The 23822-nt window shown below is 41.3% G+C and overlaps 1 protein-coding gene across 2 annotated transcripts in view; it reads right to left on the bottom strand.

The window, feature by feature from the left end:
* The window catches only part of UBE2Q2 (ubiquitin conjugating enzyme E2 Q2), a 52221-nt gene that overhangs the window by 19395 nt on the left and 9004 nt on the right, over positions 1 to 23822 (bottom strand). Inside the window, exons 2-5 of one of the 2 annotated variants that reach the window (XM_075432198.1) lie at positions 14663 to 14767; positions 7556 to 7660; positions 5829 to 5885; positions 3606 to 3746 (exon numbers count right to left, since the gene is read on the bottom strand). In XM_075432198.1, coding sequence (XP_075288313.1) covers positions 3606 to 3746; positions 5829 to 5885; positions 7556 to 7660; positions 14663 to 14767 — 408 coding nt within the window. The remainder of the gene's footprint in view (positions 1 to 3605; positions 3747 to 5828; positions 5886 to 7555; positions 7661 to 14662; positions 14768 to 23822) is intronic. The other variant, XM_075432199.1, reaches the window with a different exon arrangement.

Raw genomic sequence — 23822 nt, 5'->3', positions numbered from 1 at the left:
ACCTCTGAAAAGCAAGCAGCAGCAAGTTGTTAAATATTTGAAGTTAATGATTCCAGTTCAAAGACCTTTTTTTATTCCCAGTAAGCAAGTGGGTCTTTAAAGTTATTACAATGTTAAGAGGAGGATTAATTCTTGCTCGAAGTTACATATTGCACCACAAGACAAATTTAAGTTTATTTCCTGATGCCAGCAAGAAGAACAGGATTAGGGATACTGCCAAGGAAGAGAATTAGTTTACAAAATTAGTAGATACATATTCTTCACTTGTATAAAACACACAAACCCTAGAAACGCCTATGAAAAAAGTCTTGAGCAACAGAAAAATGTCATTATCCTGATAAGAATATGTGAGAACAGAACTGCACGCCCTCCTTTTCTACGGAAAAACCTTTAGCAGAATCCGTATCTTCAACCCGCACTTCAGCCAAGGGCAGAGAGGATGACCCATGGGTTTGGGCCAAAGAAGACGTAAAGAAACTGGAAAGTCTGCTGGTCGCATTGGGCCCTAGTCAAAGCCCTACATTAAGCTTCACCCTCCCTCTTCCAACAAGCAGCATGTAAATGGCACGGCTTTGTTTTACTCCGCTCTGCTGAGGAAACAAAAGTATACCAAAAGAGCTGTGTAATCTGTGCGAAAACCAGACTAGGTTTAGCCCCTACATTGAGTTTGTGAAACTCAAACTGTCCTTTAAAGAAACCCACTGTGAAGGGCTGCATAGATTTAACTCTTCTTTACATTAGGATACTGCGCAAATTCCTGCTACCTTGGAGCACGTTTGGCATGTTTTAATAAAAGTCCCACGTTTTGGCAGCAGAAAGGGGCATTTAAGTGTTACTAGGTTAGCTCTTTCCTAGGTCAGTAGTGCAGCTACAGTTTTCAGTTCTCAAGCACTTCCGAGGAACCTTCACAAGTCCTCTGAGAAGCGATTTAAGCAGCGCAGCTATTCCTGGCGACCCACAAAAATACGCCGGCTCCTCAGCAGCAGCTGAATACTCTGTTCCCTGTACTCAGCTGACCTTGTTTATGCACCATCACCAGCCAGAGTGTCCTGGCACGAGGAACAGCTATTATGTAAGTTGGAGCTGCTGCTGTCAAACCAAAAACCAGCAGCGTTCGTTTCAGCTTCGCTGGACGTGGCAGGAAAAAGCAAAAGGAAAGGCAGTATTTGCCAAATGGGAAAGAACAGATAGCACAAAACATCTGCAGTTTTAAGAGGCTTTCCACACCAGAGAAGAAAGTTGACACTGCAAGAACCTTTTGTTTCAGTTCAACCTGATTTTTAAATGATGGTAAAGCAGACCATGCCTTTCAGGCTGCAAGAGGATTTATTTTATTTAACTTTTAAGGAGCCTTTACTATCAGGTCTGTGTTATAAATACAGAAATATACAGAACCATCATAGGCACCTTTTGAAACTCTGAACAAGCATTTAATTTTAAACAAAACCAGTAAGTGACCGTTGTGTTTATGGTTAGTAAAGTCCCAAAACAGACTTGACGACACAGCAAAAGCAGTTTAGCACCTTACGTTTTCGTGCTTTTAAACACCGAGATGCTGATCAGGCTTTGGGGGGTTAGTTTGTTTTGGGTTGTTTTGTTTTCGGTTTACTTTGTAGGGTTTTTGTGTCGTTTGGGGTTTCTTTTGAAGGGCTGATCATTTACAATTTCCTTCAGACAACCCGATAGGTAACTATTGAATTCATACACAAATCAAAGAGCAGTCTTCTCTAGCCAGCTACCTCCTGCTGCCTATCTCAGCAGAATATAAGTCTCAGGTATTTTGGAAAGGTTTTCACCCAAGTTTTATTAGAACAGCACTGGGACAGGAGCAGAAGACTTGTAATTGAAGAACTCTGACAATCATTCCTATTTTATCTCCTTCGCAAAGCAGAAGGCTACAAACTGAATTTCTGTTCCACATTGAAGTGTCGGTAACTAAGAGGAAGAAGTTATTTTTCTGAACTAGATAAAGTTACTTTGGCCAGTAATTCACAACAAGAAATAGTCAAGATTCTGCTAAGGAAGCCTTCTCCCTAAACTCTTACGATAACTAGGTCTGTCAGGATTGCATCCAATATTAAAAGTGGATTGGCTTGGCTAGCACTGAGCACTTTGAATGTATATAGTTCTTGCTACAAATCAAAAGATGTTTACAACAGCAATTCTCTTTAATATAATTTTTAAGGGCAATTAAGCTTTTCTAGAAAATATTTACTGAAAAAAAAAATCACCAAATATAAGAAATAGAACAAATCTGGTTCCTTGGGCAAAAATCAGGTTCTCCTACATATCAATCCTAAATCTTATTCCTTCCCTAAATATTTACAGGTCCCTCCCCTGTACCTAACTACCGCTCACATCCTCAGCTATTAGCTTATTCAAGAGAAATAGCACATCTTGCATCAGGACACGATCTACGTATCTGCTGATCTGCCAAACTGCAGATAAAAAAAACTTACGAGCCCACACAGCAGTGGGCACCAATTCAAGCACCTTCTTCTGTACAGGTGACACATGAAAATATTGGAACCCTTACCTTTGGTGGAAATTGGTCATGAACAGAAGTATTAATTTCACACACTACATATTTTAAGCCTCTGAGAAACAAAGAGTTTTGATTTCTCTGGAAGTCAGGCTAAATAAAATTAAGGTTGTATGCCATCATCATTCCCTCCTACATGCACCTTCAAGAAGTGGAAGTTTTCTGGAGCTTTGCACTTGTGATAAGACATTTCTAAGCCTCTGGAAAACAGTTTTTTACAACTGCCTGCTGGCAGGATCACTCAGAAAACTGTGATAACAAAGCTGCAGAGACACTGAAGGCCCCTTGCTCTATGTCTGGCAAAAAAACCCGCAACCCTTCAGTAATTTCCAAGCAGCATAGATATTACTGAAAAAAACCCTCATGCATAAAATGGATTTAAAGCACAAATTCCTGGGTTTACTAAGTATGCCAAGCCATCCATGACTTTTAATGCAGTGAGTTTTATATATGGTGTTATTTTAGTACAAGCTCAGCAAAGAAAGTCATGCTTACAACATAGATGCTTTCTGCTGATTCTGCAAGGAGAACTCTTGTTCATAACAAAGGCATCAAGCAAGAGACAGAAGGACAGCCAAACAGACACCTCTGGAAATTAGATGACCAGTTAAATGTCATTAACAAGTATGAAACCTGGATCTACGTGTAAGAGTTGACTCTAATGAAAAGCTAAAAGATGCTTCTTCATTAAAAGTTCCAAGAATACCCCAACCCAGTATGACAAAAGAAATGATGATAGTATTCTCCCAGACTGAAAGAGTGCTTTGAAGTAGTTTTTGTGCCTCTGTGGGATGTGGACTGACAACTAAGTTCCTGTGCCAAAGACTTTGATGAAAGACGAGTCCATTTAGTAAATGACCTTGGAATTTTAGCTGGCCTACTCAAACTTCTCCAAAAAGAGCTAGTTTGGTCCCATAACTTGAGACATTTGTCCTGTACATACTGGAAGTCAGCTACAGGTTAATTTATGCCTAGATGCATAGCAGTTGGCTTTATTTGCTGAAAACCATTTCTAATTTAAAGCCAGAAGTATTGAAAGAAAAAACATAAATCTTTAACTCACATTTAAGTGATCTTGCCTTTGATTTTTTCTGATTTTTTCTAAGATTGCAAGGTTCTCTTTTTCAATGCCTTCATCCTCAGACTTCTTCCCATCAACTGGTTCCTCCTCCTTCATGTCATAGTGATCCAGATCTTCGATATCCTACAGGACAAAGGGAGATTCACTGTAAATAACTTAACTATGCTCTTCATTCAGTGAAACCTTCTCCAAGGGCATTTATGATGGGATGCAGTCACATACTGCACAGCACAATGTATTAGTGATTGTTGGATGTCATTTCTACTTTGCTCTAACTTCACTCTCTCAGCCAACAGTATTCACTGGAAGAGTAGAGAGCCTTCACAATACAAATGAGACCCAAATTCACAACATGTTTCTGGTCACAGAAACTAGCACAATAAAACCTCTGCAAGATGTTAAGATTGTAGTGAATTAGCCCATCAAAGTAGGTAGAAAACAGGAAGTTAAGGCATTTTGAATAGGGCTTGAGAATCCAAAAGTACACAAAGGTAGGGTGTCTCCAAGCCGTTTCTAAAAGCAGACTGTTTTTTCAGTTAGCATCGTAGGTATATTACACTTCTGGCAAACAATGATTAATATAACTGGCAGGGCTACAGTAACCCTTCAAGAAAGTTAAATATTAGAAAGCTACATGTACTTTATTCAAGGTGAACTTCTCAGCTGCAGATTAGATACAGCAATTTTGGATTATTAGGATATAAGACACAACTGTGCAGTCAACTACTCTGCTCACACAAGCCAACATCTTAGTTCTGAGCTCTAGACCAAGACACTGAAAAATCTTCCACTCTGTATTCTGAGATGGGGTTACCCTGTTGCAGAGCAGCACTCTGAACTTAAGATGACTGCCTGTAAGACGACTCAAGTGCTGTTCATGGACAGCAAGCAAAGCATGTAAACACCTTGAGATGAAAAAGGAAGCACTACAGCAGCCACCAGCAAGCCGTGAGTACAAAACTATCAGATATGCTCCAATACACAGTGCTCCACCACACCCGTGGCTACTCTTTATGCACCATTCGTTTGCGTGGCAGGAAAGCTTGGCCATAAACGCAAACTCAAGAATGTCTCGAGCAGTAAGAAACACACCTACCCGGTGCCTTTGACAACACCGTTTCCTCCAACTGTAACAGACTTTAGACTGAGTATTCTTTAAAACGCTCATGTTTTTCAAAATAATGATATAGCCCTAGGAACTGTAAGCTGCTTTTCAATTTAGAAATTGGACTGGATTACAAGTTGAAGATATCAGTGCCACACACAAAGACACCTAACAGTTTATGACGACAGGCATGACAATTTTCTTGTCTAAAGTAACCCAAAAAGAGTGCAAAAGGCTACTTGCAAAGCTGCAAGCAACAACAGCCTTATAGCAGCAGGACAAAGAAGCATACCAACAAATGCCGTCTGGATCAGGCTAAATACGGCACAAGAGAGGCTGCTCCAAATTAATTCCAGAACGTGCGTAAATTTTAGATCTTTTCTAAAGGAAGACCTTCTGTTCAAAGAATGAGTTGTTCTTTCATTCTACGCACCTTCTTCATTAAAAAGCTAAATCTGAAGAAGTCGGAGCAGTTCTCCTACAATAAGGCTATACAGTGGTTTGAAAAGCAAGCATCTTGGATCTATTCTAACATGCTGTAGAAGTAACTGGAAGGGGTGGCTCTTACACAGTAAAAAGCTCATTAAAAGGAGCACCGCGTTGCCAGACAGTGACATAAACCCCTTAGAGTGTCCGTTTCGGATGACCTCTCATTTCCTTCAATGTATTACAGTTAAAACTAGCTCACCCGTTTAATAAACCAGCAAACTGATTTACTCTTAGCCAGTCTGCTTCAACTTGGGAGGCACTTTCAGCTGTAGCAGAGCCAGTTCATATGCTGCTTGAAACAGGAGTTAACAATGCAAACTTACTGATTTGGCAGACAATATTATGTATTGTTTGACTAAAGCACAAACAGATGTGCAATTCCTTGTATCCAAGTACCTCACAGCCGGATCTAGGTCTCAGCAGAAAATTTCACTAGTTTTGGTGGTTGAAGCGAAAGCTGCCATTAAGGTAAACATGCAAATTTTTAATTATCTTTTCTGTTGAACTCTAGGGAGATCACATTTTACAGTTTGGTTTAATAATTAGCCAGCCACTGCAGAGTAAAATGCCAGAATTCTGCAAGATCAGGATAACGTCATATATACACATACTTCACCCATATCTTCTTCCTCCTCCTCCTCTGATGTAACTTCTTCTGTTGTGCCATTCTGCAATACAACAATGAGGTTTCTGCATAAATTGTGTGTGTGTTCCTTTCTTTCAAAAACAGGAAATCAACTATCAAAGAAAAAGTCGTCTATGTGAAAGTTACACTTATCCAGGTCTGCAAAGGACTGAAGTTTAATGTGAAAGATACACAAAGATACTTTCCTGCAATATGACAGTGAAGAGATCTTTGCACGAAGCAAAGGTGAACAAAATGTCATAATTATTTTTGCATTAAGTTATAAGTGGAAATGTAGGATTCAGATTAGGATATCCTATTCTGAGACAGTGACAAATGCAATGAACAAGTCAAGCGGGTTATAACTCATGATCTCTTAACCATGACATCAGATCATGGCTCTGACTAGAATCCACATCCATGCTAGACCTCTAAAAAGAAAAAACCCAGACTGCAGACGTCTAAAACTTAATGGATTTTTGTCTCACCACCTAGAACTTCTATGCAACAACTACCATCATCATACAGCCATTGTTATTAGATTATCTGATAAAATACCAAACCAATACACTGAGCTAATTTTTCATGGCTTTCCATTTCAGGACACCATTTCAGGCTCAGGAAGTCTGGGCTGCAGACATACTCAGGAGCGTTTGGATACGCTTGTGCTCTGTTTAGTCTTCCTTCTGCAAAGAAGGAATGCCACTGCTGTAGACGATGCAAGGGACTAAGTGGATCTTTGGTCTGGCTTACTAAGGCCGCTCTTATTTAACTTGCAAATTATCTGACATTTCTGGCTAAGAAACTTCCATGAGTTTGCTTTTGAGTTTCAGAGTGTAAACAAGACTCTCCACCGAAGCTACTTCTTGATATTACAGGCCTATTGCCTTACAATTGCACTGCTATGTGGGTGGCTGAGAGGAAAGACCTATAGGATTACAATCTGGCACCTGATCAAAATTAAGCAAGTTATCTGTCATTACTATAGTACTGTCACCACAGGAAAACCATCTGTTACGCTACAGGAGTTTTTAGAAATCGTGTCATCTTAATATGTGTATGCAAAAGAAGATACCATGATCTTATTAAAAATACAAAAAAGAACAGTTACTGTCAGTTACCAGTTCTGTTTTCAGCACAATACAAAACATTTCAGTTAACCAGAACATTTCACAGTCCTTCACAACTCTTAATTTGTCAAGAGCCCAAAAAGAAAACAAGGCACCTCAGATACTCCCTACCCAAAGTAGCATATGGTCTTGATATCCCATGTCTCCGCAAGGGATTGAAGAGAAAGTAAAACACCAACAGTAGTTCATCCAAGTGCACACTGCAAAACATATACTCTTCAACAGAAAAGCAAACCGTGTTTAATCACATTTACGTTTCGGAAAAAAAGTAGATTTAGGAAGCAGTAGGAATGCACAGCGACTGGCGTGGACAATGGGAGGGAGGGAATTCAACTGACCGCGCTGGTATCACATACACACCTTTCAGTGATACAGAAACTCCAAGGGAAATTGTGTAATGTCACACCATTATTAAATGGTTTCTGCAAACAAAATCCAGTTTGAGGACACCATAAAGCAACAGTGCTTCATATCTCAGATCCGGCTTATACAAGGTTTAATCGTTCCTACCATCTTGTTCCTTGGAGTTGAAAAAAACCCTCCTCCATTGCCATAAGGAGGTGTCCACAGTTTTTTAATTTACCTGTCCAGGTGGTAAGGGCTGATCTAACATTTCAACATCTGGATGCTGAGGAAGATTATATAATCTGCAGAGGTCACATATTAATCGCTTCAGCTGTTGAAGAAGCTATAAAAAAATAAAACATGAAAACATTTATTTAAGCCAAAGCACAGAACAAAGTAGTGTGAATTTTCTTCACCTGTTGGTACTAAACTTTCAGTTAGTGTACAGCATTTAAATCCACATGCACTGCAATAAAGTTTAAAGACCACTCTTTTCCTCTGCAGTCATTGTAATAAAATGCCCACAATGGGAAACCAAGGACATGGCAAGTTAAAGATGGCTCCCATTCAGCTCCTCATGTCATGAGCAAAAGAAACATCTGCTCTGGCAGCATCACCCATTCCAGGCATAGGCACGTCAGCTACAAATCACGAGGGAATACTCAAATGGTCATATCCCATGAGACAAGACTGTCCCTTCGAGTTTCCTAGGTTGAAGAACCATGTCTTCAAAAAACCAAGGAGGAACAGTCTGATTTTCCACATCCTGAATCCCTTTCTAGGGCACACCAGCGAGGCACTAGAAGCAAGGCAAACACTGTACACGGCACAGAAACTAGCCAGCCTCTGAGCTAGACCCCAGGTAGTCTGCTTGCCCTATCTTGTATCAGGTTGAGGTACAATCTGTTACTATCACCGACTTCTGTTTCCAACTTTCGGCCTTATATTGACTGCGTTCTGTTAACTGCAAAATATGGAATACCTTTCATGCACTGTAATCTATCCAGAAAATAAATTTAGTTCAGCAGAAATAGGGAAAATTAAGTTTGCTTCTTGATAATCATGCTAATGCAGCAGATTTCCATAGCTGTTAGCCTTCCCTAGGCAGCCTCAGATCCCTAGCTAAGGCCACGACCACAAGAGACTGTACTACTGCCTTTCCTAACTTCTCAACATCTTTGCATAGCTACGTCAAACAAGCAAAGAAAGGACTGCAGATTACGTTTGCAAAATGGTCAGCACTTCTTGGCCTGCATTACTTACGGAGTAATACCTTAGATGAAGCTTGCAAAAACTGTACATCCATTTCTGAGCTTTTCCTCCAGATACCAAGGGGAGTTTGTCCCACTTGTAGAAGGCAGTGTGCAAGACAGCCATTCTCGTACATGCATCCTTCAGCACTACCAGTAGTTATGCTTAGAGCAGCAACCCCCACCCCCTTTCAGTATCTCTCCTTAAAAGAGGCAATGGGGCCTCACCCAAGGCACAGCATAGACTATATCATCCTGAAATGATCTAGATACAGATGTATATATAGATGATCTATAGACTATATCATCCTGAAATCAATACTGTTTGTATACTGTATACTGTTTGTATACTGTATTTCTTAAAATATACACTGTATATGATCTTAAAATATACACTGTATATATCTTAAAATATACAAACAGTATACTGTATTTCTTAAAATGTACACTAAATTAAGGTATCTAAGAAAAATCTAGTCACTCCAAAACACTCTATATGTCTAAACCCTTGCTACTGGCCAGTTTAAATGCTCTTACCTTACCCTACTGCAAGTGAAAACTCAGCCTCTCCACGGTTAAGAACTCATTTCCCAGTCCAAATCACCACCAGTTGCCCTTCTGCTATCTGAACACTCCAGTACTTTTTCCTTCTCCAGCAGAATTCAATATTTCTGTTTAATAGGAATATTATTTATTCATCAGAGGCCACGAACTAACATATCAGCCTGCACTACGAGAGTTATGATGTTGTCTCCTATCACACCACGTTTGCTGTTTCTGCATCATTCATGAGACTCATCCTTAACTCAAAAATAAAGCTGATGACACCAGAAGAACTAGTGTATCAGCAACACATTTCTTGCGAGAATATACGTGAGATGTGCCAGTTCATGTTGCCAGAAGCTTTCTCTAACAGTCACATTTCTCAGTGTTAAGACTCTACACCTGTTTGAAAAGTTCTGGGTGCTTGAAACACCACAAATCTTTTTGCAGGCAGAAAGCAGGCTAATCCATCAGAAAGCTAGTTCGTAGATAGAACCACTCGTCTTAGAACTATTCTTCTCAGTATGTGCAAGACGCTCAAGGTTGCACTGCTACATGTTTTATTGCAAACATTTTTCTCTGCACAAACAACACTGCCTCATGCAGAGCTGGAGCATAAACTCTAAAATTTCAGGAACGGTAATTTTTCTCACATGGCTACGTAAAGCTAGGCAAGCCATTAATTTATTTACATCTGTTGTGAAGCATACAAAAAAAAAAAACCACTCTGCATGGCGGGGGAAGCATACCACCACCAGCATTTGGCTAGTCCAAAGCTTGGAAAAGCAGCTGACAACAATATTAGACGTGTCTCTACAGAAAAAGGCAGTGAGGGCTGGGAAAAGGGTTAAGAACTGCTTCTAGCCCTGCTTCCTCCAATCCCCATCCTCTCCGTGAGAAAGAGAAATTGAAATTCAGCAGGAATCTCTGCAGCCAGGACCTAACGCACTGCAAGCATCTCTCGCGTCCTTCTGAACACGGCACGACGCGAGGCACACAACCGCTGTCAAAGCGGCAAACCGTGGGCACAGCCGGGGCCAAAGGAGGCAGCGGCTGTGCCTGCAGCGGGTCTCCCTGCCTCCAGCAGCACATCTTCACCTTCACGGCAGGGCAGCTCCTGACGTGCTCCAGCACATAAGCATCAGCTTCACCACAAAGGGGGAGGCAGGAACATGCAGCCGAAAGCAGGGACCCTCTTCCTCAGCAGCAGTCTGCACTTCGGGGTTAGCTTCTTGTGATGCAACCGTCACACCACGGCTTCATTTTTATAGCCAAGTTGTTTTACTTGACACCAGTTTCTACAATCTGCAAAGGTGGTAGCAGAGCGAGAAGCTGATCCTGTCTCTACAACCCTTATTCCTCATTGCTATGTTTTTCCCCCAGAGGAATTCATTTCGTACCCTTGATCCTTCTGCCACAGGTCACCATCACCATTACCCCTTATGCTCTGCTCACAGGTATGAAAAATCAGAGGGTAATTTGGGCTGAAAAGCACGCCTGGAAGCCATCTGATCCAAGCCCTTGCTCTAAGCAGGGCCTAGCATGAGTTGGTATGTGTTAACGGTACATGAATAGACTGTATCAAAAGCGAGAGCAGATTTCTGCCATGTATTAATAATTTAAACGTATTTCCAGGCTAACTTCACATGCTTGGCCGATGTAAAATGAAGGCTGAACGCTCACACTTTGCTGCTCCTGAGGAAGAGCGGGCTATCAGTACACCAATCGTCTCCCTGGAATACAAACCGCCTGAAGCGGAAACTAAACAGCCACTAGAATGCATCACCCACAGCGTACTAAAGGAGCCATGTAAATAGCCTGCATAAGGTAAAAATGACAAACTTCTAAATTAATGATATTGATTATAATTAATATAACAAAATACATACATCTGTAATACACCTTTTAACGCTTCAGGAGTTCTGAGAAGCTGGTAGTTCTTACGGACACCATAATGCTGTTTCAGAACACATATACACCTCAGATTTTTTTTTGTTTCCTGTGTTAACATCTTACAAAGCTGAGAACAGTTTAGAGCAATTTTTCTGAAACCTGCCCTATACCAGGAGGCCTTTCTGATGCATGAAGAGATCTCTAATGCAGTACAAAAGCATTAACAATTTTAGAATACCTTTAATGATATTAATATACTGCTGTGTTCCCTATGAAGCACCTTATTTCAAGAAACATGGACTTCAGTAGTATAGTGTAGGTACACACATACTTATTCTTCTACATGTATCTACCTACACATATATATATGCACACATTGTATCTATACAAAAATAAATGAATGAATAAATCTTAGCCTGCCACTGAAGGAAACTGCTGAAGGATGCAAGAGGAAAGAGAGGGAAGAAATAACTGCCATTTGGAGCATGCCCACTGCTCAGCTACCAGATAGTCTGCAACAGGAACTGGCCTCACGAACACCTAGCAGCCTGGGGCAGTTTCAGGCAGTAAAGCAAAGCCACACTGGTAGTCTGGAACAGCCAACATTCTTTCCTGAACTGCCACTGTGTGGGACCAAATCTACATACTTAATACCGAAGCAGTGTGCTTAGGAACATCAGCTTATGCCAGTTGTACACATACTTATGCCAGGAATTCTATACTTTTGGTGTCTTCCATGCAAGTTTAAGCCCACAAGGTTTGGAGAGAATTAAAGCTGCCCATCTGAATTTAAGTCCATTTCACTATTGTCTTTAAAAAGCAAACCTCCGAATCATGTATAGTTATATTTAATAAGCCATGAAGTAAGGTTTGAGACTTTAAACTTGCAACTATAATTTCCATTACATTACACACAGTAACAAAACTGGAGTAGATTTATCTTCCACACAGCACAACCACGAGAAGGTAGCTCTCGGTTTCAGCCACCTACCAAGCTTAATGTAACGCTGGTTTTCAGGACCTGAAAGGGAATTCAGGAGGCACCAGGGGTCAGAGAATTCTGTAGCCCCTTCACCTGCTGACTGGAACTTGTTCACTATGAACAGTCAAGCAGCTAAAGCCTCCAAGCCTAATGCTATATATGCTGATCACGTTCTTAACAACCTTTCAACATTTTTAGTGTTTTGAGGAATTTTTCATAGCAAAAAGCACCAAGCTGATGCCAAGGTAACACAGAATTTCAGACCCACAGAAGATTTTCCAGGAAACATCCACATGATTTTAACATAGGTAAAACAGTTTCCATTTTACCATGCCAAGCGACAAGTCTTCCATATACATAGACCTGCCACGCTTTTACACCTGAAGAGCATGTTCTTTAGTGTCACAGACAGCTGATACCTGTTAAAATTTACAAAGCAAGTAGAAAGGGCAGGGTGACACCAAAGAATGCTGAATCAGTGTACATGTGCTAGCAGCGCTTTCAGGACGTGTTCGCTGTGCTCAGTTGAGCTCCTGGAAGAGTCCAATGCAATTTCCCATTCAAAACTTGACTGTTCCAATAACTTTATGAGTTTATAGCAACATGGCACAAACGATCCTTTAGCTGCAATAAATTAACTGAAAACTGGTTTGAAACATTCTAGAAGTCTAAAATGAACTGAGTTTTCAGGAGATTGCATGACAAAGCAGAAGCCTCTGGATTTCTACAGGTAGTTCCTTCTCCCTTCCTAACCTACTCCAAGAAGTCTGTGCGTGCGTTGCTCCAACGCCCCTGGAGGGGACGGAGGGAGTTGCACAGGCAAAACTTGTAGGGAGCAAAAACAAACCCCAAACCCACAAAGCCAAGCCTTTTGAGCAAAACAAAGAAGTCAGATTTTGTAGCTGAAGTATTTGTCTCTTCAGCCACTCCCATCTGTCTTCATCTTGGCATAGGATGATGTGGGGTGGATTCCGAGAAGCCAATGGGCCATCCACAGGTGTCTATTACATCAACCCATCAGCTTTTACATGGGCAAGTACAATCTTGATATCAGAAGCTGTTTTCTTACAATGTACGTAAGCAGTCTACGTGCATATACAACCCAGCACAGCAAGTCCTGTACATGTTCACTTTCTACCATATTGCAAGCAAACCTGCAGGTAGTTAAACATAGGAAATATCTTGCTTAAAACCTTTAGTCTGAAACTACTAGCCACGTCAGCTTCAAGCTGGAAAACCTTCTGAAGAGTGTATTTAAGAAAACAGTAGATTTGGCCACATTTTCTGCTACTGTACTGTTACATGTCTTTCCAGGCAGAAGTCAAAGACCAAGAGCTCTGTAACTTCTGAATGTAGTTTAGTCGAAAGTTGAGGCTGAAAGAAGAAAATACACAGCTGATACATGTCTCCTGTGATCAGATCCAACATAATACATTAAATAACACATTAAAACACTAACATTCCTCCGCAATGCCCCTTTGTTTTTAATTATGGCAAAGCCCATGACGACTCTCGCTTGTTAGTTTTCTAATTATTTCTGCTAGAACTCAAATGCATCCTAAATATCCTTTAGAAAAAGAAATTTACACATCCTTATTTAAGGTCGAGTATGCTTGATGAACATTATCCCAGTAAACACTACAGGTAAGTGATTTCATGAGAAAGAACATCCCCGGTTTTTCCAAAATCAGGCAAATACTAAGGCCAGCACATAATCAACACAATAAGCAGTACTCTGCAGACCAATTTGTTTCGTATGCATCACGTGCACGCACACATTCCTGTACACAAAAAAAAAAAAAACAAAAAATGTTAAAATAATCCATTCATAAAGATCATCCTTAAGGGCTATTTAATGTCCATAAAGCTGAATTTGCAGAGGCAGAACACCACTTTTAATCACTGAATCTGTCAGTAGGCTTTAACACTGCACTTTGTGGAACGAAGTATATTTGTACTGAAATTTATCTCCAAGCAATATCCAGGAACACTTATTTTTCCTCCATAGAATGGGAAGTTAATTTTTTATATATATACATAGCTCCTAGCACCACATCAAAAGGGTACTCCAGTAAGATATAAAGCCTGATAGCTTTCTGAAACACAAAACTACCATTAGAATCTGTGCAAAGATTTCCCGTAAATAGCAATCGTCCAAAGTCACAACACTGTTCAACCTTATCACTATCTAAGGAACGCTCCTGATGAACCAGCAGCTATCAGGTCAAGTCGTCTTTACTGAAACCAGGAATTCTTTGTATTAGTTACCATTACAGCCATGTTTTGGTGAATATACATTCTCAAGAACACACAGCTTTTGCCTCCATAATGTGTGCAAAGAAAACACTAGAAGAACTGTTTTATTCAGCAGTTTTAAGTTCTCATGCATTTCACTCTTTAATTATTCTCAGAAAATCTTAAACTGTGCAATTATTGGGGCTGAAACTTAACTTCTTTTAAAGAGCAAGCATTTAAGTCACCTTCTCCTCCTTGCCCCAAATCTTTCGGATTACTTTTGGCATACGATTTTAGAAAAGAAACTTGTGTTTAAGCACACTGCCCCCCACCCCGCAGATAACCCCAAAACTGAACTAATTTAATTGCTTGTTAATGTGACAAAGATAAACAAACACCCAAAACCAAATAAAAACCCAAACCAACCAAAACACTTGCTCACCAGAGTATTGCTCTTCTTAATATCTTCTAAACGCTCTAAGACTGAAGTCAGGTTTGGGTCATCTGATTCTACAAACCATATTGGTGATGAAGAGGGGTAAGACTCCTGTTAAAAAAAAAAAACAACAAAACAACAGAAAAAGACCCAACAAATAAATAAACAAAAACCCACAAAGCTTATAAAACTCATTCACCCCCAAAATTTCACAACACAGTATTAACATCGCCTTTCATCTTACTCTGTCAGGCAACACAGAAGCTTTTAATACAGCGTTTTTAGGCACTGCAAGAGGAGCTGAAAGAAATCCAGCCAACTGGTTCTTCTAGTATCTCATCCTATTTTCATATTGATCAGAGGGGCATACGCAAGAAGCAGTGCCGAGAAGTTTAAAACCCCAGGGGCGGGTGGAGCAGCAGGGAGAAATCGAGAAATCCAGTACATGTGATCATTACCAAAAAGTGGAATCACAAGAAGTACATATCAAAGATCAGAACTATACTGATGCAAATTTTTCACAAAAATACAGATTCTTCCAAATAAAAGCCGTGAAAGCAACAAAACCTGGAGACTTCGGAGATCCTCCTCAAACAGGACCATTCAAACTGTTCTATGCCTGGCCTCCAGACTGAAGTAACATAGCTCAAATCTGCCGCAGATGACAAGTTAACAGGCAGAACACGATGCCAAAAACCTGCAGTTTTATCTTTGAACCATCAAGGCTCACAGGGGACTTCCCACTGCTGAAAGATTTCCCAAACAATATATTGCATACAACCCTATCAAGAAAGCTTACAGAACAGCTTACAGAGTCCTACAGTTGCTAGGCAGGTACCAAAACACACCCTACTGACAGCGCGATCAAATCGGTTCACAGGATTAGAAATATACTCCATTTTCCAGAACAAGCCATGGGCTTATACATACAATGTATGGAACAGACGTGGCCCACAACAGCTCATACCATCTATGACAAGTGGTGTTTCTGTCACTCAGTTGCTGCAGCAGCAGCCCTTTGCCTCTTGTTTAGATGTTTCAAAACGCAATTCCAATTTTTTGCTAACGCAGGCTTGGTAATATTGTGAGGATAAGGAGGAAATCAAGTAGCTTCCAATTTGACAGTAAGTGTCCCTTCGTATCATTGACATGTTTGGATTCTCTTTTTTTGTTTTAGTTATTTAAACCTTCTCCACTTCTTACCCATTCAATTAAATTTTAGTAGCTAAGGAAAAATTGCTGAACCTCAGTTTTATCACCCAGATATTACCTTCACATCCCCAGGTCTTACAAAATAATATGAGGGAATTTTCATTCATTTCCCTCACCACAGTGTAAAAGGAAAAATTCTGTACTTCTCATTCCAGAGACAACAAATCATGCTTTGTTCTTCAACACTTAAGAGTCAAGGTTCCTACTACTCTAACAGGCGACTCCAAAATGTGCACTATGCTTGCAAATTTACACTCTTTCTTGATTGCATTATATATTTGTTGCTTTATAGTTTTCAAGACAGCAGTAAGAAGTGTCCCAGAAGGAAGACATCATACCTATCCGTCAGTGTTATTGTCTGGTCTTTAGCGATTCCCAAGCAAACCTAGCCTTAGCAAGCTCTCCAAGTGCAAGTCCCAGAGGAAAAACCCAGACCTTCCTAACTGAAACCAGCTTCCGTCGTTTCAAAGATACTGGGTTTATTAGAACACAGAACATGATCCATTTGAACACTGGAGAAAAATACAAGCATTTGGTCGGTGAAGTGGATAGAGAACTGGCTGAATGGCAGAACTCAGAGGGTTGTCATCAGCGGCGCTGAGTCTAGTTGGAGGCTGGTGACAAGTGGTGTCCCTCAGGGGTCAGTACTGGGCCCAGTCTTGTTTAACTTCTTCATCAACGACCTGGATGAAGAGTTAGAATGTACCCTCAGCAAGTTTGCTGACGACACCAAACTGGGAGGTGTGGTAGATACACCAGAAGGCTGTGCTGCCATTCAGCGTGACCTGGATAGGCTGGAAAGCTGGGCAGAGAGGAACCTGATGAGGTTCAACAAGGGCAAATGCAGGGTCCTGCACCTGGGGAGGAACAACCTCATGCACCAGTACAGGCTTGGGGTGGACCTGCTGGAGAGCAGCTCTGCAGAGAGGGACCTGGGTGTCCTGGTGGACGACAGGTTAACCATGAGCCAGCAGTGTGCCCTGGCTGCCAAGAAAGCCAATGGGATCCTGGGGTGCATCAAGAAGAGTGTGGCCAGCAGGACAAGGGAGGTTCTCCTTCCCCTCTACACTGCCCTGGTGAGGCCTCATCTAGAGTACTGTGTCCAGTTCTGGGCTCCCCAGTTCAAGAAGGATGAAGAGCTACTGGAGAGAGTCCAGCGGAGGGCTACAAGGATGGTGAGGGGACTGGAACATCTCCACTACGAGGAGAGGTTGAGGGAACTGGGCTTGTTCAGCCTGAAGAAGAGAAGGCTGCGAGGGAACCTTATAAATGCCTACAAATATCTGAAGGGTGGGTGTCAGGAGGATGGGGCCAAGCTCTTTTCAGTGGTGCCCAGTGACAGGACAAGGGGCAATGGGCACAAACTGAGGCACAGGAAGTTCCGTCTGAACATGAGGAGGAACTTCTTCCCTCTGAGGGTGACGGAGCACTGGAACAGGCTGCCCGGGGAGGTTGTGGAGTCTCCTTCTCTGGAGATATTCAAGACCCGCCTGGACAAGGTCCTGTGCAGCCCGCTGTAGGTGACCCTGCTTCGGCAGGGGGGTTGGACTAGATGACCCACAGAGGTCCCTTCCAACCCCTACTATTCTGTGATTCTGTGATTCTGTGATGTTAGAATTGGCTTTCAGTCATATGAAGCTTACTTCCTAACTGACCTTCTAGCTGCAGTGCTGAACCTCATAAAAGAAACCATGCGATTCGATAAAGGCCATCAGCTTTAGCAAAACAGATTATCACAGCAGAGTTCCCACCTGGCAGCAAACTCCGGAGGCCTAAAGTTCCCACCTGTGAACTGAAGCCTTTGCATAAACTTGTTTTTAAACAAGCTCAACCTCCACCAAGTTTCTGTATTTTTTTTTAAAAAAATCACAGCTCAAAATACCTTAGAAGACTACATGATACTCCCAGTGTATGAAAAGACAAACTGTTTACATCTTTCAGCTTCGCTTCGAAGCATACCACAGACTAAGCAGAGACCTTGTAACATCTGTTCTCCATTACCGAAGGCCCAGCATCTCAAAGGTCTGTGAAGAAAGTCCAGTGTTCAGCTTGCCAACACTTTAAGCCTAAGGCAGGCAAATAGATCGTAGTTATGTGTGGTTTAATCACTTTCTTCCTTTACCAAATATAGTACCTTGGAAAAGTGTATTTTCTCCTCAGTTTCACTTAAGACACTCTTGAGAGACTAACCACTACCACTGCTGGAGAAACAAGGCTGAATTCCCAGCTGCCACTGGGTTCCCAAACTATTATTTTTAGGAGCTACACTTCTAGAGGATCTTTAAGGTCCCTGCCAACAAAAATCATTCTATGATTAAAGACATTTCAGGTTTTGTACTGGTAACACCTCACTCATTTTTGATGACGTGCACCCTCCCTGTGAAGTTATCTGCAATAGCGCAATATTCTTACCACAAGACTTTCACACCACAACGCTGGACCTTTACGCGCAGTGGGGAACGTCAGTGGGCAGACTCTGCTAACCATGCCCTGCTGCCTGAAGACTTGTTTGAATCAGGTATTTTTGAGACCTGAACTTGTTGGCCCAGCTCATTAAGTTAAGAGAAAGGCAACAGGGTAAACACTACTACTGTGACTTTAGATTACACCAAGATTCCCATCAGAAAATACAAAGAACAAGCAAAATCCCTTCCAAGATTCATCGAGCCATCTGCTTCTTAAAATCCTCAGACTTGTTCGAATGAAAGTATTCTCCAGATAGAGTCAACATCTGGACTGTGTATGCACATTTGCCTAGCAGGTATTTTTGGCCTCTTTAAAAAAAACTAAAAATCAAGCATTTATTACTTATGTTAGAGTCGGTCTAAGCAAGTCTATTAATCACAATGATTTATGGAAGATAAGCGTCTGTCAGTCCACTCTTCTAACTTGTGTCTGGAATATGAAGACTGCTTACAGAACAAAGCTCAACTCTTCACTGTCTATATTCCTCTTTTCTGACAATTCTGTTCCTCCATTCTCCACCAGCAGGATTTAACGAACAAACCCACAGCAGGACGTCTGTTGGCTGCAGCCAGTGCCTGTCCCAGCCGAGGGGGCCTGGACAAAAATCTGCTGCAAAAAACTTGCAGCAAATCCTTCGTCAGACAGGGACCTGACTGACAGTGCAGATCTGATGATCAAGCAATCCCACTACGTGTTTAAATACATTACAACAGCTGCTGGAGTGCCGATGCTTTCTGCGCTGAGCGACAGTTCTTCCTCATTCTCTGCTCTCATTCCAACTCATTCCATTTTTTGCAATGAAAGCAAGTCCTACTCTACATGAGAAAACATACCAGGATTTGATACTGCCTGCATCATTAGTGTATAGCATGCATGAATTACAATACCCTAAAAATGACTGAATATTCAGATTTTCAGTCAGCTTTAGTTTTTGAAATATGAATGGGAATAATGCATTTATCAGAAAGGCTTTTCTTAAACACTGCGTGAGCATATTCACTCATCTGTATCCGACATTATTTCAAATTTTAGATTTCTGGAATACGGATATTTAATTGCATATCACAGCCTTTTCACTACAGATGCTTAATATTAAAATACAAGTTCAATCCAACTTCCAGTTTGTTGCAACATTATTTAATTCTTCAGCCTTACCAATAAATACGTTTAACTTAAAAACATAAACAGCCCTAAGTTTCTCCAGATCTGCAAGCAATCCGTATTTTTGGAACAGCTGAGTTTCATGCGGATATGAGTCACTATACTTTGAAATACAGAATTCACACACAAACTTCAAACATTCTGATCCTGAGATATAAACAGGCCCTTGAGTTTGTAACACCATAGCATGTACTAAGAAACTGAGCTTGTGGTTTGTAAGGTCAAACAACTGAACTTCACACGAGCTAATTCTGTTGAGAGAATTGTCAGCTTTTGCTTCGACACCTGTGTCCTACAGAAAGCAGAGATGGATTTGAGCTGTCCTGTCATGCAAGGAACAGAAGTTTCCCAAATACAAAGACAACATCTCACTAGCACAGCAGTTATTTTACCATGAATTCTCCGTGGCTAAAACACCCCGCTACTTCGGGCCTTTGGCTACACAGCTGATGTACAGTGATTTTGTATCATCTAGCTTAGCTGCACAGGTATCACCCACGTTCAGTGTTTGAGATCTTCTGCGTAACTGCTGCAACCTGACATTTCCCTGCTCGCTGCAAGTAAATGCAAAAATCCAGCACAGCGCTTAGTTCTGGGCAGCTTTCCCCAGCTAACGAAGGCAGTCGCTCCGTAAGACATGACATCACACCTAGCATGTAACAAGGCCCGAGGACAAAGGCCGAATGCTACAGCCAGTCCAGATACAATTACAATTCATGGGATCAGCACTTCTAGGGAGTCTTTGTATTACCACCAGGACAGACTGGGAGCTTTGTCAACACAAACGCTTCTCTAGCAGAACACAGCCAAAGAGTTTAGCCTACTAACAAACATACAAAATACAAAGGGACTAAAGCCTGCACTCCTGCCACTGAAACAATTTCCAAACCGATCAAATCATGTCAGAAAACTACAGCGTATTAGAAGAATACACCCAGGATCTGACTGTTCAGACATTCTGTTGCATCCTCTAAAAGAGGGTCTGCTTCTATTTTACTAACAATTTTGCTTACCAAAAAAACCCAGCAAAATGTGACAGAAGACACCAGGAACAAACACATTAAGACAGCTTTTCCCGGGTAGAGATCTGCCATCTAAGTACATCCCGTCTAAGCTTTCTCATCCTCAACAAGCAGGCTGTTTCACTCGCAGTGTTATATAATCCTTACCCTGTTCTGCAAAGCTACAGCGACACAATTCTGACATTAGTAAGAGATTTTTAAACGAGCTATTTCTAAATTACTACAATACTGTTGAAATTGTGAAGTTGCTCAATTAAACCAACACCACATCTTGCTCACGCTTGGAAGATCAGAATAACCTGTACACAGAGTTTGCTATGAGGTAACCGAGTAACCACGTCTCCTTGTACACAGCGGAGCCATTTTATTGCAGCCAAATGGGAGGAGGACACATCTGAACACACGTCTTCACCATTATGACTTAAAATCGCAATTACACGCTAGCAGTTCTTTATTTTCTTTAACTTCTACATCATCTTAGATTGAAAAAGTGTTTTTTTTCTTTTAAAACTCCTTAGCATACTGTCTGAACAAAGGTTGGCTAATTTGAGTTCTAAGTTGTTGCAAAATCTCCATCCTTGACAGAACCTAGTTCTGTTCTTTTTACAACTGCCACAACTAAAACCACGTGGATTTTCAGAATAGCACTTTAACTTTTGTCTTCTCAGCCCCAAATTTCTTTGTCCACCCCCCTTTACTTCCAAACAACAGAACGTCAAACCCCCAGATCTCGTAAACAGCTTAACTGCTTTGAGCAGGCCAGCGAGGGACCATTCCAGCTCACACAAATCTTGGCAGCGAAGTAAATCCTAATGTAACATGACATTTCAGAGGACTGATACAGTCTTTTCAAGGCAAATACATCTACAGCTATGAACACACATCAAGTAGTTGGTCTCAATTCACAGATGGCTTTCCCTCAGCAGACACCTTGATGCTACCAAGTTTGTTTGTTTGAATTAAACATCAGAATTAGATTTTTCTAAAAAATGAAACCAAGTCCCACTCTTTAGGGATCATACACACATCCTACACGAACATTCAAAAAAATACTGAAGACTAAACTACACAATTAGCTAAAATTTAGTATGTATTATTTCAAATTGTTAGTCAATCATTTGCTACTCATGATTTTTTCATCTGTGTCAACCTGCCTTTAGAGAAAAAAAACCCCAGAATTAATACTAGCAAAAACATCGTGACTTGAGAAGATATTCTTCAAGCTAAAGTTTAGCTTGATGACCACAAAACACTCGTACTTACAGCTTCTTACAAGAGTATTAGTCATGATTACACAACTGACAGACTGCTCCCCATTATTAAGGGCCAAATTTTCCAAAAGCAGCTTACGGATGCGAGTAAGCATGTTCTACCGCTGGCACCTGAGCGCCTGCGAAATCTACAGGCTAAGAACCCTTAAAGGGCAGCAGACTGTCATCTGCCCTCCCATGCTATTCTTCAAAATAATTCAAAAATAAGCAGGCATGAAGGGTCACTTCCAGTGAAGTTTCAAAAAACCCGAGTTGAAAGTTAACGAAATAAAACTGTTTCCCAGAAACCCCATTATTAAAACCCCCAAAATTCGTATTTTCAAACATGCAGATATCACCACCATTTGCTCTGTTGTACAGACTGCATTACTGAACATATTACAATATTCTAACATGAAATTTCCAAGTTCAAGTAAAACCTTGCACTCTTGCCTATGAATGAATTGTCATTCCTTGAAGAATCTAACAGTTCAGTGATCCAGAGTTCTAAAAGACAGGAAAAGTGTATGTAATGGGGGAGTGGCTGGTGTTGTGTTTAAAAATAAAATCTAATATTCGGGGTAAGGAGGAAGCAAAGTGAATTTTACCCACCTCTACTGAACAAGCAGAAAACTTCAACCTGCTTTTTCTTTTGAATGTTAAGATTGTATACAACATACTATTAACTTGCTCAATGCACATAAACAGAAGGGCATCTTTTATTCACTAGATTTCAGTCAAACAGAGATCTTTAACTGTTTCTATACCACAGAAAGCAAGCTTGTATTAGCTTTAATTTTCTTACACTCCTTCTGAAGCCGAAGCCAGCCATGCTCAGCTCGGTGAGAATACTTGTAACGACTCCTGCCTTTGGTAAGGCACCAAGCTCAACTGACTACAACACACGTATCTCTGAAACAGAAAAAATCACCACAATCCTGCCCTCAAGTTTCGGACTGCCTTGACCGCCACAGCCTATACAGCCCAACCCAGACGAAGCAGCATGCTTTGGTCAGAGCCCTGGAGGTTACATGCCCTTGATTAAGGGAAATGTAACGTATTTGCACCTTTACCGGGGTAGGCGAAATGCTCCCCTCGTCCTGTTGTGTCGGTGCTGCCAGCACGCTCATCGCAGCAGAACTGCATACCTTCAGCAGAGCACTAACACACCACAACTAGCAGGGTCAGGGTTTTCCTCTCCCACACCCGCTCCAGGGGATGAAGCAAGCGCAGCAGAGTATCTTGGTTTAGGATTGTTTACATTACTAAATAGCGCCGTGTTAGAGAAGGCAGGGTCAGACACGTGCCTCATGGAACACAAAGCCCGTAACCACAACTCTAGAGGTGCCTGTAAAATTCACTCTACAATCACAAATTGTCCCAAACAACAATAAATCTAGTTCTCTGTACAGACAAGTCCTACTGATCACAGAAGGCTACCACAAAAGTAACCACAAGGCAACGTTTCTCTCCAGAGCATTCAGAAGGGTTACTGGCATCACTTTTCTCTCCGCAGCAGAGCTCCATCCTGCGCGTCACACCAGGCTTGCACAGGCACACGTGCGACCGTCTGCTGCTCCGCACCTTCTGCCACCACTCGCCCTACGAGTGCACACAGACTACAGCATGTTTTTAAACGAACTGAAAGCCTGGATTACGGAACACTTTTTGCAATCTGCAGGTTCAACAGCACCTGCAAGTGCCAGTATTCCTAAAATGGTGACCAGAGCACAGCTAAAGTATGAACGGGGACAGTTTTTCAAAAGCAGTTCACCTGTATATAAATGATTCCAAAACCCAAGCAGCTTATAATTTGCAGCTTCATCCGCACAAATTCATTTGTTCAGCCCAGACCCATAGAATTCTCCTGAAATTATTACGGAATCTTTAACTCTTTGACTCTGGGTACACATCTAAGACAGAAAATAACATCCCGAGGAAAAAAAAAAAATTAATACTGGAAAAGACTTAAGCAAATGCTGCTTTCAAACAGGCATATACCAGAGGCCAATAATTTCAAAGTTTGTGAAATAATCTGAGCTACTTCGGCATTTT

This window comes from Opisthocomus hoazin, chromosome 10 (genome assembly GCF_030867145.1).
Source record: "Opisthocomus hoazin isolate bOpiHoa1 chromosome 10, bOpiHoa1.hap1, whole genome shotgun sequence".
Taxonomy (NCBI): domain Eukaryota; kingdom Metazoa; phylum Chordata; class Aves; order Opisthocomiformes; family Opisthocomidae; genus Opisthocomus; species Opisthocomus hoazin.
The sequence above is the reverse complement of the archived record's forward strand: the minus strand, read 5'-3'. Positions and strand labels throughout refer to the sequence as shown.